We start from the raw sequence: 27,239 nt of genomic DNA on the forward strand, positions 1-27,239 counted from the left end.
GTGTGTAATCCTCCTCCTGCTCTTCTGTTTCTTTCGTGCCTTGGGGCTGGGGTCCCCGTGCAGCTCCTGGCAAGTGCTGGCCACCTCCAGATCCTCAGCGAGGGGCAGGTCCTTCAGATCAAACCAGCCGGCGTCTCGGATTCGGGGCACTACACCTGCGTGGCCACCAATGCTGTGGGCGAAGATGATAGGGACTTCATCGTGCATGTCCAAGGTGAGCCCTGGGCGGCCAGCCAGTGCCCGGAGCAGCGGGTGTCTCGGCAAGAGGAGGGGTCCTTGGTGGGGTCCGTTGTGGGAGCAGAGCAGGGTGAGCAGGAGGAGAGTTTGTATCTGCTGGAAAATAAGCATCTCCTCGGCCCTGGTCAGGCCTGGGCAGATGCTCCGGTTGCACACAGGGCTGTGAGTCCCCGTTCCCTACGGCTGACCACAGCCTGTCCCCGCAGTGCCACCCCTCTTCCAGCAGCAGACAAGCCCCAACGAAGCCCTCGAGATCTTTTACCGGGAGGAAGACCAGGATGGGGAGGTGACAGAGCACCGGCAGGCTGTCCTCAACCAGCCCACCGCACTCTACTGCGACACCAATGCCATCCCACCTCCCCATCTCACCTGGTACAAGGATGGGGAGCCCCTCTCCCCTGGCCCGGGGGTGCTGATGCTGCTAGGTAATGGGAGTGGACCCTCCCTCTGGAGTTTGGGGGGGTTTCCTGCAGCAGCTTTGTGGGTTGAGAGCATCCTTAGCATGGAGAAGGTTGGATCCTGTCCCCTTGTTCTGCCAGCGCAAACAGCAGGCATGGGACCTGCAGGGTCGCTGGGGCTGCATAGGGGTCTGCACAGCGAGGTTGGAGGGGACCCTCCGACCCCCCGCGGAGCCCTCCCCATCCCCTGCTCCAATCCTGCCCTTGCGCCGCAGGGGGCCGGGTGCTGCAGCTGCCCGCGGTGCGGGAGGAGGACGCGGGCAGGTACACCTGCGAGGCGGCCAACGCGGCAGGACAGGACCGCCTGCACTACGAGCTGGAGGTGCTGAGTGAGTACGGGGCCGGGACGGGGAGAGGATGGAGGGACGTGGCAGCCCTATAACCGCCTGCTTCCAGCTGCCCCGGCCATCCACGGCGGCACGGAGGACCCGGCCGAGGAGATGACGGCCACCATCAATGATACTGTTCGCTTCAGTTGCGAAGCCAGCGGGCACCCAGCGCCCACGGTGTCCTGGCTCTGGAACGATGTCCCCGTTGTGGGTGGCCCACGGCACCAGCTCCTGGAGGGTGGCACAGTCCTGCAGGTCGGTGTGCCCTCGGGCAGGGTGGCTGTGCCGGGGGGGGGGGGACATGGGAGACACCGGGTGGAGGGGACGGGGCACTCTTCCCTCCCCAAAGAGGAGGCTGCCCTAGTCTTGCCAGGTGCTGAGGTCCCCGTGGGAGCCCCAGCATGTCCCCAGTTCAGGGCAGCCCTCAGCGGGGATCTGCTCCCCCTTTGCAGGTGGCTGCGGTGGAGGCGGGTGATACCGGCAGCTACACGTGCGTGGCCGAGAATCCTGCTGGGTCAGCTGAGAAGCACTTTGCCCTCACCGTGCAGGGTAAGGTATCCCCAGTGACCCTTCCCCAGGTCGCTGATTTACCCCGCTCCTCCTCCTCTGCCAGCTGGAGTCTCCCGTGGCTCCTGAACCCCACGGCTGCTTCCGTCCCCTCGTGCTTGTCACGCTCACCCCGTGCGAGGAGGTCGAGGTGCCGGCACGCTGAGCAGGCGAGATGCTCGGTGCGGGTTTCCCCCTGGGGAGACCTCAGCCTCCGTGTTGACGGTTCTCCTTTGGCACTGTCTTCTGGGGTGTGCTGGAGCAGAAGCTCCCTGGATTGCGGGCACAAACCCCGAAAGCATCGATGGCGTCGTCAACGGCAGCGTCTCACTGGCATGCGACGTCCGATCCCACCCTGCTGCAGAGATCGCCTGGTACAAGGATGGCCGCGTCCTGCGGCTTGGTGAGGAGGTGACTGTCACCCCAGGTACGTCGGGACGAGCAAGGATGACAGCCTGTCCCCCGCGGCACAGCCACCAGCTCTTGACGGCAGGCTCTAACTCCTCTAATCTGCCCTTCTGGATGCTGCACGCGGGACTTGAGCTCAGACTTTTGGCCGCACCACACGCTAACAACCTGCTGCCGAGTGATTCCCTCTGGAGAGGACTAAGGGTTGCATCCTGCAAACTCTGCGCTGCTGCTCCCCAGGAGCTCAGCACCCTTTTCTGCTGTGCACAGTGAGGCCTCGGACCTCAAAGAGAGACTTTGATGGCCAGACGCCTCTTGCATGGAGCTTGGCCGGCTGCTGGGTGATGGGTCAGCTTGCCGGTGCGGTGGCCCAAATTTGGTCCTGCTCCAGCCCGCCCTGACTCCCTGCTCTCTGCTTCTTCTAGGCTCACGGGTGCTGCAGCTCCCTCGCCTGCAGCTTTCCAGCTCAGGCACGTACACGTGCGTGGCGCTGAACGTGGCCGGCCGGGAGGAGAAGCGCTTCATCCTCACTGTCCACGGTAAGCGGCGAGGCCTCGGCCAGGAGCTCTGTCCCCGAGCGCGCACCGATGACCTGATGGCAAACACCATTCTGCATGTTCCTGCTCACCCCATCCCCGCTCCTCATCCGCAGAGCCCCCAGGCATCCAGGACCCAGAGCAGGAGGTGCTGGACGCCGACATGGGGACCCCCCTCGTCCTGACCTGCCAAGTCACTGGCGTGCCCGCGCCTGCCGTCACTTGGCTGAAGGATGGGAACCCGCTGGGTATGTCCGCAGGGGGATGCCGTGCCGGGCTGCCATGCCGAGCCTCGGTGCTGCCCCGCCTGAAACAGTCCTGCCTCAGTTTCCCCATTTCTCGTCCTGCTGCAAGAGACCCGCAGGGCCTCACAGGGCAGGAGGCAGAGCGCGAAGGGGCTGGCATTTTCCCTGCGTGTTTTTAAGAGGCCTCAGATTCGCTTCTGAAGCTGAAGCAATGGGACGTGGGCATGGGATGTGATAGAGGGATGTGGGGGTGAGCTCTCTGGATACCGCCCCCTGGGGTACCTGCTGGGACAGGGGTTCACCCCCAAACCAGTGGCTCTTTTCTCCTAAAAAGCTCCAGCAACACGCAGTGCAAACACCCTGCTCTGCAGAGCCCTGACCTCTGCTTTAACAATATGTCCCCAAACCTGGGTCCTGGGGGTGGGAAGGGGGGGTGCATGACCACATGCCTGGGGGGGGCTTGGCAGAGGAGCGGTGCTGCAGCATCCTTCACCCCGTCTCCTCACAGAGAGCAGCCCAGAGTGGGGCCTGGTGTCCGGGGGGGGCCAGCTGCTGCTCAGCCCCCTCCAGCCCTTCCACCAGGGCCGATACACTTGCCTGGCGCGGGGCGCGGGCACCGAGATGCGCAAGGACTTCGTGGTGCTGGTGCGAGGTAGGGCTTCCTCGAGGTGGCAGGGGTCCCCGCGGGCTCTCCCTCGGAGGGGAGCCTTCCTCCCCCTTCTCTTCCTCAGCCTCCCGCTCTTCTTGGCGCAGTGGCACCCCGGATCGCCAGCGCGGGGGTCCCCAGTGAGCACAACGTGCTGGAGGGCAGAGGAGTGAGACTGGAGTGCCGGGCGGAGGGGCAGCCCACCCCCCAGATCTCCTGGCTGAAGGACGGGCAGCCTCTGAGGCTGCAGTCCCCTTCGCATGCCCGGTGAGTTTGGGGGGGGGACGGACCACCCCACAGGCTAGCCATGGCACAGCCCTATCTGTGCCTCAGTTTCCCCATGCGCAAAAGAGCGGCGTAAGGCAGGCTGAGCTCCGCTGCTTCTCCCCCCTCTCCCTGCTTGGGCTGGGACGTGCTCGTCCGAGCTGTTTGCTGAGGAACTTCATCCTGGGTAAAGCCCTGGTGTCCTGGATGGTGCTGCAGCCTGGCATGGTCACTGTCACCCTGGCAGGGTCCCAGCTGCTGCCCTGGCCTTGCAGCATGGCCCAAAACCTGCAGCTTGGCTTGCAACCAAGCACAGAGCATCTCTGCTCCACGGGCACATTAGGGATGGACACGCAGGTCACTGTCCCGTCCTCCCCGCGCAGGATGTCCCCGGATGGCAGCTCCCTGCTCCTCGAGGGGCTCCAAGCCGCCGACTCAGGGGCGTACACGTGCCTGGCCCGAAATAGCGTGGGCGAAGATGCACGGCTGCACACGTTGAACGTGCTGGGTGAGCGGGGCCGGGGGCCTGTGGGGTAGTGCCGGGGTCAGCCGTCCCCAACAGCCCCGTCAGCCCCTCTGTCCCCTCGCCCAGTCCCCCCCACCATCGAGAGAGGTGCCGACGACTCGGAGGTGGTCCGTGGCATCCTGTCCGCGGCGGTGACGCTGGAGTGCCGGGCACGGGGGTCGTCTCCCCTGCACGTGAGCTGGCTGAAGGATGGGCTGCCCCTGCGCCTGTCCCCCCGCGTCACCCTGCTCTCGGCTGGGCACGTCCTTCGGTAAGAAGCGACCCTGGAGTGATGCCGGGTGGCAGGCTTTGGGGCTGGTACCCAGGTTTGTGGGCTGGGATGGCCGTGGCTGCACCCTGAGGTGGCTACATCCCAGTGTGGAGAACTTGGCGGGGCAAGGGGGGGACCTGGAGCTGATGTCTGCTCCCTATCTCCGTGCCCCACTCCATGGGGTAGGATCTCCCAGGCACAGGTTTCTGACACCGGGCTCTACACCTGCATCGCCTCCAGCCGGGCAGGAGTGGCCGATCGCAACTTCGTCCTGCAGATACAAGGTACGAGGCAGCCAGGGATTTGGGGAGAAGAGAGCGGGGGGCGCCTGGGCACTAGTTTTGCTGGGAGAGCACGTGTTGTTCTTTGCGGCCCCGTTTCTGACGGTGGGTCCTGAGCCATCCCTTGGCCACCGGGGTGGGCTCGGAGAGGATGAAGCGAGGCAGGACCAGCCTGAAAGCAGTCCCAGAGGACCCTGCAGGGAGGCTGAGCCACATCTGGGTGCTTGCAAGACCCCAGGGAACTGCCAAACCCCTTCCCCAGTGCCTGGGGACCCGACTTTGCTCCCACGGCCCCACTAAGTGGAACCGCTCCCTCCCCAGTGCCCCCTGTCCTGGAGAGCCCCGAGAGCAGCGAGGAGCAGATGGTGGCCGAGGGCTCCGATGTCACTTTCAGCTGCGAAGCCACCGGGTCCCCAGCACCGACAGTGACCTGGCTGAAGGACGGCGAGCCCCTGGGGCGGCGGAGCAACCAAGTGCCCGGCAGCCCGCGGCTAAGCCTGGCAGCCGTGGGGCTGGCCGACGCGGGGGTGTACTCCTGCCTGGCAGCGAATGAGGCTGGGGAGGCCAGCAAAGCCTTCCACCTCCTGGTGATGGGTGCGTGTCTTGGGGAGGGCAGCTTAGGCAATTTTGGGGGAGCAACGAGGGGATGAGCCCACCCGCCTCACCGTGCGCCTTGCAGAGCCGCCCCGTGTTGAGGCTGCGTCCCATCCCACTGAGATGTCCATCGCCGTGGGCACCCCGCTAGAGCTGGCGTGTGTGGTGACGGGCGTCCCTGTGCCCACTGTCACCTGGGAGAAGGACGGACGGCTGCTGGCAGGGCCCTGGCTTGTATCCGGGAACGAGAGCACCTTCCACATCGAGAGCACTAAGGCAGGGGCTCCTCTTTCTTCTCCCCACCTGCATCTTGTTGTCACGCCTCAATTTTTCCCTCTCCTGGCTTTGTGTAGGTGGCCGACGCTGGCTTGTACACCTGCCTGGCTGCTAGCCCTGCCGGGGAGGACAGCAGGAGCTTCCACGTCAGCATCCAAGGTAGCGTGGCCCCAGTGGTGCAGCGAGGAGGGTGCTAGCAGGGGTGCTGCAGGGTGGTCAGAGCTCTGGGGGACCAGAGAGCCGGAGCATCCCCTGCGCCCCTCCTTGGGATTGCTGGGGAGCGGAGGGGGAAGAGCGGTAGGGGCTGTAAGCCTCCAAAGAAGGGTCTGGAGCACCGCGTGGTGGTCCTGCAGAGCGGGGGTCTATGCGTGACTTATGGGGACAGGTATGGGGGTGCCCAACCCACATGGCACCCCCTGGCTCACCTGGCACGTGTCCCACAGCACCTCTCAGCATTGCGAGCGTTGGAGAGACCCCCAGCATCACCGCCGTGGCAGGGGGGCAGCTCATCCTGGAGTGCCCTGAGGATGCCGTGCCACCCCCCCCACATCGAGTGGCACCGGGAGGGGTCCCCGCTGCGGGTATGTGTGATGGGACCTGGGACGGTGCACGGACAGGCGCTGGGATGCACCTTCACCGGTCCCGTTAGACTCGCGGCGGGGGCGATGCCGGGGGAAGCTGCTGACGGGGGGGTCCCGGGGCTGTTAGGAGGATGCCCGCAGGCAGGTCCTGGCCGAGGGACGGTTCCTGCAGATCCAGGCCGTGGGGCCGGCGGACGGCGGGGAGTACAGCTGCAGGGCCACCAACGCGCTGGGGGACACCAGCCTGCGCGTCCAGGTGGAGGTTCACGGTGAGTGCCACCCCGCCGTGGGGCTTTGCTGGCGGTGAGTGCCAGCTCCTTCCCTGTTAGTTCAGGGATGTGCAATATTATGGGGTGTCCTACCGTCAGGGTAATGGGAAGGCGGGGTTGGATGGTACCCAGCCTCCAGTGCTGGTCTGGGCTGATGTCGTCCATCCCCTGAGCCCTGTCTCCGACTTTCTGCGGTGCTGGTTGGGTGCTGCCGCAGTGGCCCCAGAGATCCAGCCGGGCCCCGAGGAGGCGAGGGCACTGCTGAACGGCTCGGCGGTGCTGCCATGCCGGGCGCAGGGGTGGCCCGTGCCCCGGGTGACGTGGCGGAAGGACGGACGGCTCCTGCCCCTTCACGGGACCAACAGGTACGAGGCTCTGCGGGTTGGTGACACCAAGACCCGGGTCTCGGATCGCGCCACCCTCCGCATCAATAGGTGTTTTGGCGTGCCTGGAGACAGCACTGTCCCTCCACGAAGAGCTGCGGTCTGTCCCCACACCGGCTCAGCAGACACGCGCCACGCGTGGCTGCGATGGCATTTGCCACCTTCCCTGCCCCCTGTCCCTGTGCGTTGCAGCCCGGCCGTGCAGAGCCCCCACGGGGCTCCCTTGCTCTCCCTCCCCAGGCTGCAGCTCCTGCCAGGCGGCTCCCTGCAAATCGACCCCGTTCAGGTCCAGGATTCAGGCTATTACCTCTGCATGGCATCCAGCCCTGCCGGCTCCGACTGGCAAGGTCTGGACCTCCGTGTGCTGGGTAAGCAGAAGAGCCAGCCGGATCCCTCCTGGGCTCACCCCTCTGCAACCTCCTGCTGCTGGGCTGCTCTCATCGGTGCAACGATGTGCTGCTGTCCTCTGCTTATCACCGCCATGCCCTTCCGCAGTCCCTCCTTCCATCGCCCCCGGGCCCTTCAACCTCACCCTGCTGGCTCAGCAGCCGGCCACGCTGGGCTGTGATGCCTGGGGATCCCCGGAGCCCCACATCAGGTGGGAGAAGGATGGCCGCCCCCTGAACCCGCATCTCCCACCCGGCGCCTACAGGTACCTGCAGCACCGGCCACCTCGCCCACCGAAGGGTCCCGCCGTAGCGTGGGGTTCGCCTTCTCTCGCTGCTCCCCGTGGGGCGGGCTGACCCCGAGGCATGCTCTGCCCACACAGCTTGCAGTCCTCAGGCTCACTGCTCATCACCAGCCCTGGTCCCCGGGACGAGGGGCGGTTCGAGTGCATCGCCACCAGCGCGGCCGGAGAGGCACGCAAGGTCTTCCTCGTGTCCGTCCACGGTGAGCTCCTGCGGGCCGTGAGTCTTGCCGAGACTGGCTTTCCCAGGGTCTGTCACCACCTTGGGTGTGATGTGGGGGTGCTCCAGCCCCCCGCGGGGTTGGGTCCCCTCTTGAGGACTCGGCACGGGGGCGGGCGAGAGGGGAAAAAGAAATAGAAATACCTGTGCCCGGGCGCGTGGGGATAGAATCCTCTTCGGCATTTGCCGCGCGGCCCCGCTCACCTCCCTCCCTCGCCTTTCTAGTGCCCCCCACCATTGCCGATGACCTTACGGACGTGGTTGTCGCCCGGCTGTCCCCCGCGGTCCTCACCTGCTACGCCTCCGGCGTGCCCCCACCCGCGGTGTCGTGGAGCAAGGAGGGGGCTCAGCTGGGCAGCCGAGGAGGGGGCTACCGCGTCCTGCCCACAGGTACGGGCACGGGCCAGCGCAGCCCCAGCGGGGCGGCGGGTCCCCGCCAGCCCTCCCGTTGCCTCCCCGCTGCCCGCTGTCTTCCCAGGGGCCCTGGAGATCAGGCAGGCGCTGCCCGCCCACGCCGGCCGCTACACCTGCACGGCAAGGAGCGCCGCTGGCACGGCCCGAAAACGCCTCCGGCTCGCGGTGCACGGTACGCACGGCTCCCGGGGGTCCCGCTCCCTGCGCCTCGGGGGACTTGCGCCCTTGGGGGACCCCAGGTGGGCAACACCGCTTCCCTGCCGCTCGCAGAACCCCCCGCCTTGAAGCCCTTGCCCGGCATGGTGATGGTGATGGTCAACACCAGCGCGGTGCTGTCCTGCGAGGTCACCGGGGTCCCCCGGCCGCAGGTCACCTGGCAGAAGGACGGTGTCGGCGTTGCCGGAGGTGAGCGGGAGCCCGCCGGAGGCTGGGCAGAGCCCGCGCTGCCTGCCAGCCTTTGCGCGGCGGGGGGGAGATTTGGGGATGCCCAGCAGTTGTAGGCATCCCAGCAGGGTGCTGGGTGGCACCGTGCGCCGGTCTTCCTGGCTCCCGGCTGCCATCCAAGGTGAGCGCGGCGGCTGGCGGAGCCGTTCCCTTGGGACTCCCAAGAAAAAGGCACTTTGGCAGGGGGAAGCAGTCCCCGCGCACCGTCCGTCCTCGCCCCAGCACGGCTGCGCTGCCCCGTCCTGCCCTTCATTCCTGCCCATCCCCGCAGGGCCCGGGCTGAAGGTGCTCCCCGACGGGCAGCTGCATCTCCTCCGGGCCTCCCCAGGGGACGCGGGCACCTACCTGTGCGTGGCTCGCAACCCCTCAGGCACCGCTGCGGGGAGGACCAGGCTGATCGTGCAAGGTAAGGCAGCAACCGCGGCCCCGGCACCTCGCCCTCTCCTCCGCTCGGCTCCTTCCCTGGCACCTCGCAGTGAAACGCGCCCGTCAAGGTGCGAGCAAGTCCTTGTTCTCCTTGCCCCATCCAGTGCCCCCCGTCATCGTGGCCGGCCCGGCGGAGCTGGCTGTCCTGGAGGGGCTGGAGGTGTCGCTGCCCTGTGCCGCCCGCGGCATTCCCGAACCTCGTGTGTCCTGGAGCCGGGAGGGAGCCCCGGTGCGGGGCGGCGGGGGGAAGGCCACCGTCCTGCCCTCCGGGGAGCTGCTGCTCCGGGACGTCCAGGTGAGCACCGTCCCCTCCTGCAGCCAAGCTAGCTGTAAGGTCGGAGAGCTGAGAAACAAGTGTCTTTTGCTGCAGAAAAGAAAGGCCAGGTTGTTCTGCGCCCTGCCACGTCCCTGGCTGCTTTTAAAAATATTTGGCAGAGGGAGAGCCCCGTGCAGTAGTTTGCAACAGGCTGGCGGGTCGGGGCAGTGTGGGTTTGCTAACGTGGGCTGGAAAAAGTGGCAGTGGCCAAGCCGTGGCTTTTTGGGTGCGCAACAGCCAGCAGAGCCATAGCCCAGTGAGCCAGCGCTGCAGCTGGACCCCAGCTCCAAGCTGTCCCCCTCTCATCCTCCCCTTTCCCCCTGCAGGAAGGGGATGCCGGGAGCTATTCCTGCACTGCGGTGAACTCGGCTGGGAGGGCTGTCCGCCAGCTCTCCCTCTCCATCCACACCCTGCCCACCTTCACCCGCCTGCCCGGAGACGTCACCCTGAGCCGGGGCGAGAGGCTGGAGCTGGTGTGTGCCGCCGCGGGCAGCCCCCAGCCCCGCGTCTTCTGGACGGCCAACGGGCACCGCATCACTGGTACGTGGGCAGTTCTGCGCCTGGGCAGGGGGCAGAGGATGCTGAGCCCGGGGGGAGGACGTGATCCTGGTGCCATCCCAGTCCTTGTTCCACTTTTCGGGGTCCCCGGGGTGCCAGCATGTCTGGTTGTGCGGGGTTATAACCAGCTTGTCCCCAAGCATGCTTTTTTGGGGGGTTCGCACCCCGCAGACGGTGTGTCGGGGCAGAGCGGCTGGAGCACCCTGCGGCGGGAGGCAGTCACCCGCGCCGACAGCGGGACCTATGTCTGCCACGCCGAGAACAGCGCCGGTGCCATCAGGGCCACCGCCTTCGTCTCCATCAGAGGTAGGTGCCGGCAGGGAAAACGGGGTGCCTGGCCAGCCCCCCCTCCTCTACCATTCTTCTCCCTTTCCCAGAGGCACCCATCATCCAGGGGGACCCCAGCACCTACCAGGTGGAGCACCCCGGGGGTGATACCCTCCTTGACTGCGACGCCCGGGGCCACCCCGTGCCCCTCGTCCGCTGGAGCAAGGACGGGGTGCCGGTGGTAGCCAGCGGGCGCCTGCGCCAGCTGCAGAACGGCTCCCTGGCCATCCGTGCCACGGGGGTGAGTGGGGCCTGGGGGCTGCCGGTACGTTTTGGGGAGCTTTCGTGGCAAAGCCAAGCGCTGTGCTAACGCTATCGGTACTGCTAGAGCACCGACACGGGGCGCTACCGGTGTGTGGCAGAGAACGGTGTGGGCATGGCGGCGAAGGTTGTCACCTTGGCCCTGCAGAGTGAGTGCTACCCCTCTTTGCACCCTCCTTTTGAGCGACTGTAAATCAGGTCACCCCTCACCCCCCCCCGGACCACCCCCGACCCCTGGGGAACGGCCCCAGTGATGCCGCGGCACTGCCTGCATCCCTGTCCCTGCCCAGGTGCCCCGGTGGTGGCGGTGACACCACGAGCGGCGGTGGTGCGCGCCGGGCAGCGGGTGCTGCTGCACTGTGCCGTGTCGGGGGAGCCCACCCCCTCCGTGGAGTGGCGGCGGGATGGAAAACCGCTGCCCGAGGGTCCCCGCGCCCGCGTCCTGCCCAACGCCACGCTGCTCCTGCCCGCCGTCAGCCGCCGCGATGCCGGCAGCTACTCCTGCCTCGCTCGCAACGTCCTGGGGTCCGCCGTCGCCCATGCCTCCCTGGCTGTCCAAGGTGGGTGTCCGCCCCGGGGCTTGGGGGGCTTCTGGCCGGCTTGGGGGGCCGGGGCTGCCCACAGCACCGCTAGACTCTGGGGTAAGGTCTCCTACACAGTGGTTTGGAGGGATATTGCCTCTCCTCGCTTGCTCGAAACCACTTGATTCATACTTTAGTTTGCTCTCTCTTCGGCTGCTCATCTGAAGGTCTGAGCCCAGACAAACCCTTACCCGAGCAGCCGCCTTGTGCCAGCCTGCGCCCCCGCTCGCCTCTCCTCAGCCTTCCTGCATTTGCTGCCCGTGATTAAATTCCCATTTCCCAGGGGCTCTGCTAAATGCACAGGCACGCTCTCTCCCGATGCCCCTCAGGAAGCAGAGGGCCAGGCCGGCCAGCAATGCGGAGGAAGCGCCGGGCGCCCTGCGTGCCCCCTGCGCGGCTGCTGGCATTTTGCTGCCAGACGCACCGGAGGAGAAGCAAACACAGGCTTGGGGCTGTGGCCGGGATGACGGGGCTCGATACAGAGCAGGGTTCGGGGAGTGTTGGTGCATGTCGATGTGCGCAAGGCACGGGGCCACGCTCCAGCATCCCCTGTCGACGTGCTGCCCGGACCCACGGGGTCTTTGGGGGCTGTGCTTGCAGCCAGGTAGGGATGCTGCCTGCCTTGTTCTGGCTGCCTTCACGTCCAGAAAATCAGATTTTTCTCGACACGCAACTTATTGAGAGGGGAGACAGGGAAGCACGCCACTTTCCGATGGGATAGCAGCCCCAGCGCCACTGCCCCTGTCCTTTTCGCCCCAGGGGAGCCGCGCCGGGTGCGGGGCAGCCTTGGTGGAGTCATCAACGCCCACGAGCTTGGTGTCACCTCCCTTGATGCCAGCGTGCTGGATGACCCGCACTCCGGCACCGTCACCGTTCAGAGCAGCATCGGCAGCATCCCACCCGCCGTCGGTAGGTAGTCACCCTCACCCCAGGGAGGATTTTGACCTGTATCAGGTGAAAAGCCGGGGGGAAAGATTTTCCCCCGAATTCTGCACGCCACGTCTGTGTTGTGCCCCATGGGCGAGGGGGGCCGGGGTGGTTGGAGAGGGCTGGGTGCCCCCTTAGGAGCGTGCTGGCTCTGCGGTGGCATCTTTTCTCCCTCACCCCCAGGGCCGCTGATGCAGGTACTGGTCACCATCATTGCACCCATTTACTGGTCCTTGGCGCACGCCGGCGGGGGGGCCCGGCGTGGGTTCCTGCTCACCCGGGGCACCTTCCAGCACGAGTCGCAGCTGGAGTTTGCCACAGGTGAGGGATGCCAGGGTGTGTTGGGGGCTGCGGATCCTGGTTCTGCCTGGCTCAGCTTCCATCTCCCCCATACGCCTGAGCTTCACAGCCGGAGATGAAGCTGCATTTGGGGGTGCCATGGGCTTCTGCTCACCATTTTGCCCCCCCCCCCCCCCCCGGCAGGGGAGCTCCTGCGGGTCACCCACCTCGCCCGGGGCACGGATGCCGCTGGTGCTCTGCTGCTGGACAGCGTGATCAGTGGCTCCGTGCCAGAGAGCATCGGCGAGGCCGCAGTGCTGCTGCAGGTGCCGCTTTTCCCCGTCCTCCCCGTGGGACCGCGACTCCCGTGCTGGGAGCTTGGGTTGGGGGGGGGGTGTCTGTGGCCTGACCCCCCCTCCCTGCCTCTCCCCAGGACTTCAGCGAGCGCTACGTGCAGACGGGCGCTGGGCGGCTTTCGGGGAGCTCGGTGCAGAGCTTCCTGCGGGACGGGCGCATCATCCGTGCCCGCTGCAATCACAGCATCGTGTACGACCCCCCCGCGGGCCCGCAGTCCCCGTGGGTGCAGCACGTGCGGGCCAGTGCCATCAAAGCCTCCTACAACCCGGCCTCGGAGGAGCTCAGCTTCCAGCTCCGTGCCTCGCTTGATGCGGGTAACAAGGGGATTTCAAGGGACGGGGACGGAGACGCCGGGATCCCTTGTCGGTCCTGGGTGGCTTTAAGAGTGCAAAGGCCACGTCCCTGCAGCGACGTGTCCCTTCTCATCATCTCTGCTTGATTCCCAGGGGCCGATGGTGACCAGTGCCCACTGGGATTCATCCTGGGCCCCGGGCAGCAGTACTGCGTTGGTACGGACCCTTCCCGAGGGGGGCATGAGGATGGCGAGGGGCACCTGCTGCGTGGTGCCGCCTCCCCGTCCCCCCAACCCCGTCCCCTCTCTGCTCCCCAGATATCGACGAATGTGCCGAGGGGTCCCACGCCTGCCGCTACAACCAGCTCTGCCAGAACGCTGCAGGGACCTACCGCTGTGCCTGCCCTCCTGGCTACCACTCACTGGGTGCTGGCTGGCCATGCTTGGGTACGAGCTGGGGTCTCAGGGGACACATCCTTGGGGACAGGGCCACGGTCGCTCCCCTGCCCTGCTCCAGCCTCAGTTTCCCCGTCCAGCTGCAAGTCCCCATCTCTTTCCTCCACCAGATGTAAATGAGTGCCTGCAGGTTCCTCCACCGTGTGCCTTTGGGTGCCGCAACCTGCGGGGCTCCTACGAGTGCCTGTGCCCCCCCGGCAGGACCCTGCTGCCGGGTGGAGACTGTGGCACAGCAGGGGCGGATGAAGGGGCCACAATGAGCAGCACACCCCGGGACCCCCCCTTGCGTCCCCACCTGCAGGGACGATCCTTCTACACTCAGCTCGCCCTCCGCCGCGTGGCGAAGGCTGCGGGGCTGGGTGCCCAGGACCCCCCCTGCCCCACGGGCTTTGTCAAGAGGAATGGCACCTGCACCGGTGAGCGTGCGTCGGGGAAGGGCTTTGCAGGGAGTTTGGAGGCTGCTTTGTGCCTAAAAGGCAGCTCCTGTGCCCGTTGCTGCCCTGTCCCCCCATTTTGTTTGTAACCCCGTTTGCGGGGTCGGGGTCTCCCTGGGCTTGGCTGTGCTGGGAAGGGGAGGCGAGAGCCAGGCTGCCCCGGGGCAGCAGGCACCGGAGGGCACCAACGCTTCCCCACTTGCCTTCACCCCTCTCACCCTGCAGACCTTGACGAGTGCCAGATGCCAAACCAGTGCCAGCACAAATGCAGGAACAGCCTGGGCAGCTACCGCTGCATCTGCCCCCCTGGCTACCGGCTTCTGCCCAACGGGAAGAGCTGCCACGGTCAGTGTGGGGGTGCCGGGGGGATGCCCCTGCCCTGGCGGGATGCTTGCGTTCCTTGGGGTGTGAACCCAGTCCCCACGGTGCCCTGGATGTCATCCCTTTGGGGCTGCAAGTCTTTCTTGTTCTGGAGGAGGGTTGTTCCCAGGCTCAGCTCACTGCCAAGCTTGGTTGCTTTTGTCTCGCTGCCCCAGTATCTTGAGGCCCCAGGCAGGGGCTGGGAAGATGTGGGAGCTGGGGTTTGAATCCCCATCGCAACCTGGGGCGCACGGGCACCCCGGCACCCTCAGACCCGTTCCCCTCTCTTCCTGCAGACATGGACGAGTGCACGGAGGGCACAATCCAGTGTGGCTCGAACCAGATGTGCTTCAACACCCGTGGAGGCGCCCGCTGCGTGGATGCGCCATGCCCGGCCGGGTACCGGAGGGGCTCCAGCCCCGGGTGAGTCACGCTGCGGGGCCGGGGGTGCCCACCTCGCACTCCTCATGGGACCGTGGACCGAGGTGTCCCGGCCGCTCCTGACACTCTGTCGCATCCCGCATCCCCCGCCTGCTCTCGTGCAGGGTGTGTGTCGGTCGCTGCACCCCAGACTGTGGCTCGGCTGGCCCCCCCACTCTGCGGTACCAGCTGCTCACCCTGCCCCTCGGCATCGCTGCCGGCCGCGACGTGGTACACCTCGCCCCGGGCGCTGCCCTCCGCCACCGCCCCGTCTTCACGCTGCTGGAGCCGGAGCCTGGCAGCCCCTTCGTCCTCCGCACCGAGCGGGGCCGCGGCATCATCTCCACCCTGCGCCCGCTGCGGGACCCCGGCACCCACCGCCTCAAGGTGCAGGCGCTGGCCCCGGGTGGGCAGCGGGCTCCCAGCATCTTCCTCCTTCTCATCTCCATCTCGCCTTACCCCTACTGACACAGCCAAGGGACAGGAGGGGACGTGGGGTCATATCTCCTCCTGTCCCTCACCGCCGCACCAGTGGGGGAACGTGGCTCAGGGAGAGCTGAGCTTGCACCATTCCTCTCCCCCCCCGGACCCCCCTTCCCCCCCCCCCCAGCAGCCCCTGCCTGCATTGCCTTCACCCGGGGCCAGACCCTGACTCAGCAAGGTCCTGGGCATCACGAGATGTCCCGCCAGCCTCTCGCAATCAGGTTTTGTTGCAACCCCGCAATTCGCACCGGCAGCCCTGGAGCAAACACAGCTCTTGATGGCCTTGGCCGCAATTAGCCCCCGGGTTAGGTGCGGGGGGATGAGCAGCGGGACAGCAGCCAGTGAGGGCCCCACCGGGGTGCAGGGTGTGATCCCCCAGGCTGGGGAGGGCGCGGGGCACCCTGGCATTTATCACATATTAAATTGAAATAGCCTTGTGTTCAATTTTTTTTTTTTTTTTTAATCCACTCGGTTTCTGTGCATACTTATTTATTTATGGTCTTGTTCCAAATAAAGGTGTTTTGTGGCTAAATATCAGCCGTGCCTGAAGAAAGCCGCTTCCTTCAGTGTGCGGGAGGGGGCTGCCCCAGCAGCAGCCCTGACTTCCCAGAGCTTTAGGCATCTCTCTGCATGGCCTTGGACCATAGAAGGGAGATTGTCTGGATGTGGCAACGCCGGAGGGCCAATGTTCGGCACCTGAAGGTCCAATCCTGCCCCAGCGTCAGGTCCCTCGGTCAGCAAGAACAGGATGCGGCCTCTCTGCATATGGTGTAGGTGGAGGCTTTTCCCAAAAAGCCATTTCAGTCCTATTCCACAGCGCTGGCTGGAGGGGCCGGGGGTGCTGGCCCCGAGGACCTGAGCCCGCGCGTCCCCAGGTTTGGGCTGTCGGCTCTGGTTGTGGCTGCGCACCCAGGTGAGGGTGCCGCGGTTGGAGCCCATCACCGGAGCTTGCTCTTTACTGCAAAGATGTAGGAGCACTGAGACACCCCCAAAAGGCTCTGTCCTTTGGATTAGGGGTTTCCCGTCCCCCAAGGCCAGGTCTGTGGCTGCTCTGGTGTCCCCTGGGCACATGCGAAGAGAAAAGGTGGTTTTCCCCCATCCCCTCCTGCCCACCCGGGCTCCCCGGGGGGGGGCGGCAGCTCCCAACTTCCAGCTTTGCCATCTCCTGGGGTTTCAAATAAATTCAACCTTCCCCTGTCACGCTGGGCCGGGCAGCAAAGCGGGGTAATCACAAAGCAGCCAGGCACCGGCTCCCCGCTGCCCCCCTCCCCATTTTCCCACCCCTCAGGGCAGGTGGCTCTGTGGGATTCCCCCCCCCCCCCCCGGGTGTGGGGGCACCCCTTGGTGCTCCGTGGAGACCGACGAGGAGGACAGGAGTGGGGGGACACGGGTGGGTGACGGCACCTAGCGCAGCGGTGCAGCGGGCTCTGGCCGGGCACACTCTCCATCCCTGCTTGGGGTGCGAGCTGCTCCCCCCCCCCCCCCCCCGTTTTCTGCCCGTGAGCCCTGCGGGCAGGGTGAGGGCAGGACCTCGCCCGGGGGACGGTGCCCACGGAGGGGACAGTCCTGCGGCAGCTCCGCCTGCCCACGCCCCGGCTATAAGGGAGGAGGAGGAGGAGGAGGAGGATGCTCCAGGCACCGGACCGCAGCGCTGAGGGCAGCCAGGGAGTGGGTGAGTGTGGACATGGCATTGGGGGGGGGGGGGGGGGGGGGGGAGGGGAAAGGGTGGCCTTTGCCTTCGAGGACTTGTCCCCTCTGTCCCTGGCTGTCCCCTTTCCACCCACCCGTGGGTGTCCCTCACCCCTGGGTGCTGGAGAAGGGCTTGCTGGTCCCTGCAGGAGCGGGGCGGTGGGGTCCCGGTCCCTTCCCAGCGCTGGGAGGTGCAGGCTGTAGTCAAGCCCTTTCTAGCTCGGTTTTGGGGTGGGGGGTTCTAACTGAGTCCCATCTCCCTGAGGCGTCCCCTTGGGCACCCCCAGGGAGGGGAGCTGGGACCTCGGCCAGCACCACCCCGTGCCCTCCCTGCTCTGCTCTGGGCTTGCTGAGAGGCAGGATGGGACCCCCACGGGATGGAGAAGCAGTGCTGAGGCAAACCCCAGCACCAGTAAGCCCATTCCCCACATGCCTCTGCTGCAGGAACCCCTGGGGAACCTGTCCGTGCTGCCTGCCCCATCCCGACCCGCAGGCAGCACTCGCCGGAGCAGACGTTGTTCTTCCAGCCTGGCTGGCGACCGTGGTTCCCCTCCTTACCAAAGTTTCAAGCTTTTTATTCTCCCCCCCCCCCCCCCTTTTTTTTCCTTGGTTTTAAAAACAAAAGCACAATGTTCCTGCGGAGCAGAGCAGCCGGAGTTGCTCTGGTAAAAACCCTGCCCCAATTCACGGAAATTGCTACAGAATAATAATCAGGGCTGAGAAAGTCTCGCCACATTCCCCTTCGCTGAGCTTTATTTGCTCTGATTTATTACCACCTCACGCCAAAACTTCGGGGCTCTCCCTTCCTGGGCAGGCAGGCTTGGCACGAGCCCCGTTTCCGGAGCTGGAAATGCCGGTGGCTCCGCACCGTTCCCGGGGTGCAGGATGGAACCTCAGGGCAAGGTGGTGGCCCAGGTCCCTTGGGCATCGCGTGGGCAGCGTAACGTGTCTGAGCAGGCAAAAGTTGGAGACGTTTCCTCTAACCTGCCTCTGTGCCACTCGTGAAGCGAGCGCGCCCGGTCTCAGAGGTGCTTAGTCAGGCTGGCAGCCGCGACAGCGATGCTGGCGGCCGCAGCGGGGATGGGTTTTGGGTGTAAAGGAGGGAATTCGCCCAGCAAGGAGCCGCAGGTGCAGCGTCATGCTTGGGCTGGGTCTTTTCGGGAACTGCGACTGCCTTCCTGTAAATGCCCGGGTAAGGAAGGGAACGGCTGAGCCTCCCCGGGCGGGGGCCCAGCTCAGCGCACCCGTGGGGCCCTGAGGGTAGGGAAACACTGGTTGCACAAGCCTGGGCGCTGGGTGCTGCCCGCACCGCCCGCGCAGGCAGCCTGACGGGTGCAGGCAGGCTCAGGGAACCGAATCGTGGTTACGGGGCTGCCAGACCCCTTTGCTCTTCAGTGAGAAACCGGCAGCGGCAGGCCAGATCCTGCACCTGGGCCGGCTCCAAGCCATGCCCCGTGGGTCACCGGCCCCACACCGCGCTGGCGGGACCGGGGTGCCGAGGCACACCCCGGCGTAACCGCATCCCGCCGTGGAAGGTGCTGGGTGGGCCAGCCTGGAGGAGCTCGGCACAGCACCTTCCCCCCCCGGCAAAAACAGGAGCGGGATTGCGCTGACTTGGCAGCAGCAGCGTGAAAGTTGCTCAGGACAGGATTTGGCCGGCTCTGCTGTCCGCCTTCCCCGGCCAAGGGTCAGCTGGCATCGCCTCTTCGTGAGGCCCTGGGATTCACAGCCCCGCTCGGGGACTGCCGGGACACCCCGAGACCCTTCCCGCAGCGGGACCCCCATCCCTCCCCCTGAGCTCCGGGATGCCGCGTCCTTCACCGTCTCCTGTCGCTGGCAGAAGACCTCGATAACCTTGGCCGAAGGGGGAGAGGCACCGAATCCCCACATAGGCGTTTCGTGCCGGCTGGAAACACGGGGCAGCATAATTAGGACAAATGCCCAATAAGCATTAATTAGACTTGGGGTTGGGCTGGGCTCTGGGGGATGCTGCCGAGCACCCCAGCCCTGCAGTGATCGCACACCCAGCGGTGCTGGCGGGCGCTTGGGGCACAGCCGGTGGGTGGCCGTGCCTGTCTGCCGCCGCAGCTCCTCCGCACCGGCCCTGGCGTAGGGCCGCGACGAGCCGGGTCGTGCCCGGGCAAGGCATCGGGCTGCGTCTCCGCCACAGCCGGGTGGGTGCCTGTGTCTGAGTCCCGGACCCTCGGCATTGCAGGGTGCTGGCAGAAAGCGGAGCAGGCTGCGCCAGGGTTGCCAGAGCGAGAGCTGCGTGGAGCAAAGGTAAGAGCGAAGCGGCTCTGATGGCTGCCCCGGTCTCCTCCATCACTTGGCTGCCGCAGGGTGCACCGGCCGGCAGGCGGGCAGGGTGCCCTCCGTGGCTGGGAGCCGCAGCCCTGACGTGGCCATGGTGCCACGGCTTTTCCTGCGGCCCCCCCAGCCCTCCCCTTTGCTCCTTGCAGCCCTGGGAGGGCTCTTGGTCCAATTGATCCCTCCTGATGTGGTGGCAAGTCCCCTGTTCCCAGACAAGCTCGCTGTTCCCAGCCTGGAGCTCCCGGCAGAAGAGGGGGATCAGCCAGACCTGGGCTAAGCACGGCCCGGCTTTGTGTGCTGCCCACGGCCCTGGTCCCACGGGAGCACCCAGCACCTGATGGCAGCATCTCTCGCTGCCCATGAATGAGAGCAGCATTGGGAGCCTGTGTTTTAAGCGGAGAGCTTGTCCCGGTACCGGCAGCTCCACCACATGCTCCTTTACCGACTCAACCGCTACCGGCCCTGAGTGTTTAGTTTGCCGTGAGCTTTGCTTCTTGCCTCCTGGTTATTCATTCCCTGGATGATGTTTGTGTTGCCTAGAATGCTCCAGCACCCGCCTGGACCGTGACGGCCCCGCGGCCAGTTCAGGGACACGGGGGAGGGTTTCACGGCTGATGGCTGCAGCATCCCTGCGCTCAGCAAGGGCAGGGGCTGGGGCCGTCGTGAATCCCTTTTCCTTTGCTTTGTCAGCGCCATGGCTCAGCCCAAGGGCACGGTGGTCCTCGCCTACAGCGGCGGCCTCGACACCTCCTGCATCCTGGTGTGGTTGAAGGAGCAGGGCTACGACGTTGTCGCCTACCTGGTGAGCTCCGCGCCGAGCCCTGCCGCGTGGACCCTTCCCCGGGGGCTGGGGATGGAGGGAACGCTGGACCATGGGTCTGGGGACCTGGGTGGATGATGGGGGTCCTGGTGCGTGTGTGGCCATGGTGGTGACCCTGCTCTCGCTGGTTAACCATCGCCCAGCCCGGGTGCTGCTCTGCTGAGCTGCCAGCCCTGTGTGGCACAGCCTGTCCCTGCCAGCAAATGATCCTCCGCTAATGAGGACGGCGCGTCGGGGCAGAGTCACGGGGCTTAGCAGAGGGAGATATGGCCCCGAGGTATGCTGTCTTGGGGGGGAACCCCCCTCCTGCCCATCCTGGGTGGCCTCAAGCCTGGCCAGCACAGGCTCTACCATGCCGTGCATGATGCCCCAAGCCGGGCTGGGCTTGCACTGGGTTTTGTGGTCTCCTTTCAAACTCAGTCTGGTTTTTTTTCCCCCTTCCAGGCCAACATCGGGCAGAAAGAAGATTTTGAGGCAGCACGAAAGAAAGCACTGGCACTGGGGGCCAAGAAGGTAACGGTGTCCGTCCCTTCCCATGCCCATGGGGCGCTGAGCTCCCCCTGCTCCCCACCGTGGGGCTGAGCCTTGGGTCTCGTACACACCGTGGCTGGGGCCACTGCAGGGGCTGGGGGGGACAGGACAGTGCCAGTGAAGAATTCCTTTCCCAGAGGTTTTGCATCAAAGCTTTTCAGCAGCATCTAGGAAAGGGGAGGCAAAGGGACCCTTCACTGCACCGTCCCCAAAATCCCAGAGGAGTGGGATTCCCCCCCCCCCCGCCCCAGTCCCCCCTCCCATGACAAGGTTTCCTCCATCCTGGCAGGTTTACATTGAGGACATTAGCAAGGAGTTCGTGGAGGAATTCATCTGGCCGGCGGTGCAGGCCAACGCTCTCTACGAGGACCGGTACCTGCTGGGCACGGCGCTGGCACGGCCCTGCATCGCCCGCAAGCTGGTGGAGATCGCCCAGCGGGAGGGAGCCCAGTATGTCGCCCACGGGGCCACCGGCAAGGTGAGGGAGGACGGGGGCACTGGGGCAGGGATGGCATGGGGTGCTTGGAGCGGGGTGGGGGGGGACACCCGGTCAGTCTGTTGGCTAAGCTGTGGGTGCCAGGAGGAGTGCACCGGGTGTTTTTTGGGTGCTCTGCGGGGCTGTGCAAAGCCCAACCATGTTTCAACACTTCCTTCTCGCTTCTGGGATTTCTGTGCCTAATTTCGGTTCCCTCTCCCTGCCGGGAAGGCTCGGATCACAGCCAACCCCCCCCCCCCCCCCCCCCACTTTCAGCAGCAGCTTTCTAAAGACTGCTACGGACAGGGGCTGCCCGGGTCAGGAGCCGGCTGGGGCTGAGTTTTGGGGCACCCCGGGCAGGCTGCGGCTGTCCCCATCCCTGTCGCCATCCCTGTCCCCATCCCCGGCCGTCCCTGTCGCCGCTGGCCGCAGGGAGGACGCTTTGCCACTAGAGGCAGCCAGAGACCGTGGAAAGGATGCTCGGGGCCAGCCCCTGCCCAGAGAGGGGCAATCCTCCACGGGGAGCGTGGGGGGGGGACGACGTGACCGTGGGTCCCCCCCTGTCACCTCCAGCCCCCGCCCGCACGCTGCCCAGCCCGGTGCGGGGACACCTGGGGCAGGGTGGCACCGTCACCAAAGGCTTCTGGGGGGGGGGCTTTTGGGTGCTGTGTGTGCACCCAGGACCTGCGGGATGCCCCCTCCATCCCATCCCACTGGGACCCAAAGCAAAGACCATGTCCGTCTCGGTCTAGGGGCAAAGGCGAGGTGCCCACCTGGAGGGGTGTCAGTGCGAGGGGCTGGTTTGGGTGTCCCCAGCTATGGTGGAGGACCCTGCTAGAAGAGGGACGTTAAATGCAGCCAGGAGATAGCCAAGGGCCACGCCAGCACCGGGGAGATGATGGGGCAGAGGGGCGGACTCCGTGGCTAAAATAACTCTTGCTCCTGCTGCGATGGGTTCCCCGCACCCCTTCCCTGTCCATCTCACCCCATCCCAGCAGCCCCCTCTTGAAAGCCCCCGCTCAAGGCTGCCTTGGAGTAACGCACCCCCAACGCGACCATGTCCCCTCCGCTCCTGGGTACCGCCAGCGCCAGCCGTCCCCGCTCGCAGGGGCAGCCACGGCTGCTCCCCAGGCTCTGCCTGCTCCCCAAGCCATTAAGCCGCGGGCGCAGGCAGGGACCGACCGCGGGTAACTCGACCCGGCTGCACCCCGTCCCCGGCTGAGGCCACGGTGTCTTAAATGTGGGCCATCTGCGGTGTCCCCGCTGCCGGAGCAGATGGACTTGTTTTGGGCCTGTAAGGGAAATGAGTGCTTTGGTGGATGTACTAGCCTGCGTGTAATAGTCCTCGGGGATTTCCCAGCCCTGCCGTAAATGTATCCTCCAGGCTGGGGCCAAGAAAGGGGGGGGGGGGATGCTCTTTACGCCCCTTGGTGCTGGTGGAAAATAGGCTTTGGTGAGCACTATTCCCTTGGAAGTGCTAATAACTCCCAGGCTCGCTCCTCGCCCTTTCCTGACTACCTGGCCTCATTAGCAGGACCTCGTCAGCATGGGCCAATTAAGATAAAGGGAGCTTCAGAGCTATTTAATTATGAGCTGCTGCATCCTCCTGGTCACCATGGTCTTCCCTCCCCCCACTCACCTTGCCGTCTCCCTCCATGCGTCCTCTGATGCCTATTGGGGAAAAATACCCAAATCTGGGTTTCTGCTCGTTCAGTTTTTAGGAGTGTCAGCCTAGGGGAGAGCACAGCTCTTGGGTGACTCCGGAGTCCTGGAGCCAGGTGAATGAGCTGCATCGGGGTTTTGAACACCCAGCTATCAGGAGCACCAGAAAAGGTGGTTTTGGGTTCAAACCAGCTATGGAGAGGGACCAGGAGTGACCCCGCAGGACAGAGCCAGCCCAGGTCCTGGCACCCACTACCCCCTCCCGCCACCCTCCGTGCTGGGAGAGATAGATGAGTCCTCAGCCTCAAGCCTTGCTTTTCCAGTGAAAATTGCCAGCAATCCCATCCCAGTGGCATTACTGGGAGAATAGGTGTGATCCCCCTCCTGCACAGAGCACCTTGGTCTATGAAGTCCTGGGTAGCATCAGCCAGACGTTCCTCCTGGCTGGTGGCTCTCGCAGGGATTTGCAAACGCACCGCTCAGCCCAGGGTCTCCCGAGCCATGGGCTGGGATGCTTTTCCCAGTGGATATAGGGCAAGTGGCTGTCCTGTGTTGGCTGGAGCTGAGACCCCGAGACATGTCCCCTCTAGCTCTCTGCTGAGGGGATTTTGGTCCTGTCCCTGCACAGGGAGAGCAGCCGGGAGCAGGGAAACGATGGGTCCTTGCCCGCCGTCCCTGAGGTCTCCAGCATTGCGAGGGGAGCTGATGCTGTAGCCGAGCAGCGTCTCAGAGGCCGTACACGTGTGCTGTCACACGCATGTGCACCGCCGCACACGTGTGCATTGCCGCACACGTGCTCTCCCAGCGTCCAGCAGCCCCTGAGCCTTCCAGCTCCCTGGATGAAGCCGTGGGGCTGTAGCGCAGCTGGGAGCTGCTGTTTTGTCATCTGCACTTTTAATGCTTCTTCCTTTTTTTTTTTTTTTTTTTCCTTTTTGACAGTTCTTACTGATTTTGCAGTTTCTTCCTGCAGCCCTGCCAAGCCACATTCCTCTCCCGAGGATGCTGTATGGCCCTGGGCGAGCTGGTCCAGGCACGAGGCCCCATTCCCCCATCAGTGGGATCGGGGTGGGGGGCACCCACCTCCCCAACTGCCCCAGTGTGGGGTGACCCCTCAGCATCTCCCATCTGTGTTTCAGGGCAATGACCAGGTTCGGTTTGAGCTCACCTGCTACGCTCTGTGTCCTAAGATCAAGGTAAGGCACCCAAAATTGTCCCTTGGGGCCCCACCACCGGGCTTCTGGCCCCCTCCCCAGCTGGTAGGGAATTTTGTTTTAACACCGATGTGAGCGGCCGTGCCTCGCTTTAACAAGCTGCCAGCTGCACAAAGCGACGTTTTGGCATTTGAGGGGGCTGTAATGATCCTTAATTGACCTATTTTTACCCCAAACACCACGAGGCCACGGAGGAAACAGTACTAAAGCAGCTGCTGGATAATCGATGCTGCCTGTTTGCCCCTTGCATCCAGTGCCTTGTTAGGGTCAGGGGTTTGGGTTACTCCACCCTTGCGCAGGGAGATTAAATTTCGGCTGGGGGACCAGCAGCCCATGGGTCCCGGCTCCCCAGGGCTGCCAGGAACCCTCACCTGCGGGGAGCCCAGGGGGCTGCCGAGGGTCAAAGGGTGCCCAGGGGCTGCAAAGGGGCTGGGGGCTTCTCGTCTCATGCTCCTGCCCTCCCACCAGGTCGTCGCACCGTGGAGGCTGCCCGAGTTTTACCAGCGCTTCCCCGGGCGCCGCGAGCTGATGGACTTTGCCAAGGTAGGAGCTGGCGTGGCGCGGCCGTGGGATGCTCCGGGTGGCCGTGGGATGCTCCCCACGGCTTGGCGGGTGACAGCAGCAAAGCCCTGCACAACATCCCTGCAGCACCACGCTGGAGCCTTCTGGTTGGGGTTTTATTTCCCCCCCCTATTTTTTTTTTTCTCCTTCCTTTCTAAAAGCCCCATAATTACGTGGCTATTAATGGTAACCCGCTTTCCAAGGAAACGGGTCCCAGCTCCCTGACTTGCGTAACAGACAAAGCAAATACGTTCGCCTTTGTTGTCCCTTCCTTTTTGAAGTACAAGTTGCAATAAAACATATTAGAAGTTTTGCATCAGGTTTTTACGTGCCCACCAGGGTACCTTTCTTTTTTAGCGACTTCATGGAAATGCTTGACAACTTGGCTCAATCAATCAAAAGGGAAAAGGCAGCTCTGTGCATAAACCAGAAAATTGCTTCAGTTTTTAAATAGCTGCCGTCGAGGCTGCCTGGGTAATCTCTGGGAAGGCGAGGTGCGGAGCCGGAGGGATGTGGCGTGGGGCGAGGAGCCCTCCGAGCCCATTAGGGCCGCCGAGAGCAGCGTGTTGAGGATTGTGTTTGCCATCTGCCGTTGTATTATGAAGGGGCGAGTTTACGAGAGCTTTCCATATGTTGCCAAACAAATTGTCAAATAGGGGAGTTATTAAGAGCGCCGCGGTTTTATTATATGGAAAATGGAACATGTGTTTTGGGTTTGGGGGTTTTGTTTGGGGTTGGGTTTTTTTGTTTGGAAAGGGGGAAAAAGGGAAGTGAAATGGATTGGGGCCCCGTTCAAAGAGAAAAGGTTGGGGTTGAGGGTTTGTTGTGCCTCTCGGTCTCTGGTTATGTCCAGCATTAAAAAAAAAAGGTGGGGAAGGTCCCTTCTTTTTCGCACTCGGGAGAGGGAGATATGTGGCCAGGTCCTTTCAGCACCCGGATGCGCTCGCCTCGGCACTCGGGGGCGTTTGATGCGATGATGTTTGGGGATCAGTTGCTGTCAGGGAAAGCGGGGACCCATGCCACCGCGGCAAAGCTCTTGCCGTCAATTTGCTGCCTGGGGGCTAGAGCCAACCTTGCTCTGGCAGCAAGCTGCTTTGGCGGCCACTTCATCCCCACAAACAGCCGAGGCTGAAAACACCTTACCGAGAAAGGTGAAGCTCTTCTGGATGCTGCTCCAGGATGAGCCATTGCTGCGGGCAGAGCCGGGTGGAACGGAGCTCGTTGGGGCTGCGCTGCCTGGGCTCGGGGGACGTTGGTACATGGGTCCGGACCTGGAGGATCCCCTCTGAAGTGATAACGTGGAAAATTGCCGTGGGGCAAGGATGGGCTGGGGAGCACGGGCTTCCTCAGCTGCCAGGAGGAGGCAGAGGGCAGGGGGCTGCCTGGGAATGCGAATCAACGGGGGCCTGTGGTTCATGATCAGTGGGTATTTGGGTCTGAAAAATGTGTTTACGCATCCCAGGTGAGATGGGTGTGAGCGATGGCATGGGGAGAGCCCATCAGAGGGCACGGTGTCCCCCAGCCCCGCGCAGCTGAGTGCGGCCCCTCAGGGTAAACAGCCCTCAGCATTAATTGCTTGGCTTTAATTAACTAAGGTGAAATGTCCTCTGCCAACATCCACGAGGGTGCTGGGATGAGGACGATGGGAGCATGGTCTGACCCCAGGCGGGGTTGAGGTCTGTCCCCCAGCCCTCGGTCTCCCTTAGCATTATTCTGGGGAGCCTTGGGGGGCTGGGAGGCACCCGTGGCTCGGACACCGTCCGAGGGTTGGGACGGGGAGAGGCATCTTCTCGCTCTTTCCCGGAGAAGCCAGGCGATCCCTGGCACTTGCACCCAGCAGGCAGCGTTTTGCCCTCCCAGCAAGCCCAAGCTTGTGTTTTGAAGCCCACGTGAAGCGTTGATGTGTTCTGCCTGCTCTCCCCCGTGGGCAAGGTCTGCAGGCAGGAGAGCAGGAGAAGGCTGTCCAGCACCCACCTCCAAAGCCTGGGACGGGGATCCCGGAGGGTCCCACACTGGGAGTACGGTGTGGGACCAGCAAACCAGGACCCATGAGCCTAGGGCAATGTCACCCCAGGAGCGGGGCTGATTTAGTCCCTCTGCAGCCTTAGGAGGTATCTCAGAACCTTGTTCCCATCTCAGGTGATGGGTTGATGACCATGATTTAACAACCACAAGCGTTTCCTTCCCCTCTTCCTAGAAAACCAGGAGCTTCTGCTCAGCCCCCGCTCCTCCGTTCCTGGCCGAGCCCTTGGCCGACGTCCCTGCCGTGGTGACTCTGAAATGCCAGAGCTGCCCGGCAATGGACGGGCTGTGCAGACACACCGAGGCACAGTGGGAACCCAGAGCTGCCACCGCCGCCTCCATCCCGCAGCCGGGACATTGCGGCTCGGCACGCCGGCAGGGTGGGCGACGTCCCCGCCGGCTCCGGTTGTTAGCTCGCCGCCGTCGCCTCTCCTGCTAATTCCCCTGCGTAATTCACCTCGTCTTCACAGGCAATTTCCCCCATTGAAATGTCAGCGGATAATTGAGCGCGCCGGTGACCTTGTTAGGGAGCTGGGCCCGGCGCTGTGCGCTGCGCTGGGGAGGCAGCCGGTGCGGGGCCATGCGTCCCCGGGCACGGTGCGCTTGGGGTGCCTGGGCTTGGGAGAACGTCTGCCACCCGTGTGCCGTGTGTCTGCATCGCACGAGGCTGTGGGGACGCGTGTGCTGTCCCCTCGCGGCAGAGCATCAGTCCTGGTTAGGGTGAGGAGCATCCTGTGGTTTTGGGGACTTCTGTCCCCGTGTCACCTCCCCTCGATGAGGAGCTAAGCTGGGGGAACGCGCTGTCGTGGAGCTAGAGAAAGCACACAATGTCCGTGCTGACGTCTCCATCGCTTGGGTTCGTGGGGTGCTCTGGGGGCTCTGTCTC

General features: G+C 64.6%; 2 protein-coding genes across 3 annotated transcripts in view; both read left to right on the plus strand.

Moving 5' to 3' along the window:
• HMCN2 (hemicentin 2) overlaps positions 1-15,606 on the plus strand; it is a 38,652-nt gene extending 23,046 nt beyond the window's left edge. Inside the window, 43 exon segments of the mRNA XM_030000419.1 lie at positions 64-214; positions 444-662; positions 911-1,024; positions 1,092-1,279; positions 1,477-1,573; positions 1,836-1,997; positions 2,404-2,517; positions 2,631-2,762; positions 3,268-3,411; positions 3,513-3,672; positions 4,053-4,177; positions 4,262-4,445; positions 4,632-4,729; positions 5,048-5,320; positions 5,406-5,596; positions 5,674-5,755; positions 6,040-6,134; positions 6,136-6,177; positions 6,305-6,446; positions 6,664-6,811; positions 7,070-7,197; positions 7,325-7,481; positions 7,599-7,720; positions 7,963-8,127; positions 8,216-8,323; positions 8,422-8,556; positions 8,867-9,001; positions 9,126-9,316; positions 9,664-9,877; positions 10,067-10,201; positions 10,273-10,463; positions 10,551-10,632; positions 10,774-11,043; positions 11,824-11,973; positions 12,175-12,312; positions 12,475-12,596; positions 12,704-12,941; positions 13,074-13,136; positions 13,238-13,366; positions 13,486-13,791; positions 14,035-14,154; positions 14,466-14,592; positions 14,715-15,606. Coding sequence (XP_029856279.1) covers positions 64-214; positions 444-662; positions 911-1,024; positions 1,092-1,279; positions 1,477-1,573; positions 1,836-1,997; positions 2,404-2,517; positions 2,631-2,762; positions 3,268-3,411; positions 3,513-3,672; positions 4,053-4,177; positions 4,262-4,445; positions 4,632-4,729; positions 5,048-5,320; positions 5,406-5,596; positions 5,674-5,755; positions 6,040-6,134; positions 6,136-6,177; positions 6,305-6,446; positions 6,664-6,811; positions 7,070-7,197; positions 7,325-7,481; positions 7,599-7,720; positions 7,963-8,127; positions 8,216-8,323; positions 8,422-8,556; positions 8,867-9,001; positions 9,126-9,316; positions 9,664-9,877; positions 10,067-10,201; positions 10,273-10,463; positions 10,551-10,632; positions 10,774-11,043; positions 11,824-11,973; positions 12,175-12,312; positions 12,475-12,596; positions 12,704-12,941; positions 13,074-13,136; positions 13,238-13,366; positions 13,486-13,791; positions 14,035-14,154; positions 14,466-14,592; positions 14,715-15,057 — 6,630 coding nt within the window. The 3' untranslated portion in view covers positions 15,058-15,606.
• A 1,045-nt stretch (positions 15,607-16,651) lies between these two features.
• The window catches only part of ASS1 (argininosuccinate synthase 1), a 29,254-nt gene continuing 18,666 nt past the window's right edge, over positions 16,652-27,239 (plus strand). The window contains exons 1-7 of one of the 2 annotated variants that reach the window (XM_030000894.2): positions 16,652-16,744; positions 18,977-19,041; positions 19,762-19,873; positions 20,336-20,404; positions 20,712-20,900; positions 23,696-23,752; positions 24,239-24,313. In XM_030000894.2, coding sequence (XP_029856754.1) covers positions 19,766-19,873; positions 20,336-20,404; positions 20,712-20,900; positions 23,696-23,752; positions 24,239-24,313 — 498 coding nt within the window. In that variant the 5' untranslated portion in view covers positions 16,652-16,744; positions 18,977-19,041; positions 19,762-19,765. The remainder of the gene's footprint in view (positions 16,745-18,976; positions 19,042-19,761; positions 19,874-20,335; positions 20,405-20,711; positions 20,901-23,695; positions 23,753-24,238; positions 24,314-27,239) is intronic. The other variant, XM_030000895.2, reaches the window with a different exon arrangement.

The sequence above is a fragment of the Aquila chrysaetos genome, chromosome 24, assembly GCF_900496995.4.
Source record: "Aquila chrysaetos chrysaetos chromosome 24, bAquChr1.4, whole genome shotgun sequence".
Taxonomy (NCBI): domain Eukaryota; kingdom Metazoa; phylum Chordata; class Aves; order Accipitriformes; family Accipitridae; genus Aquila; species Aquila chrysaetos.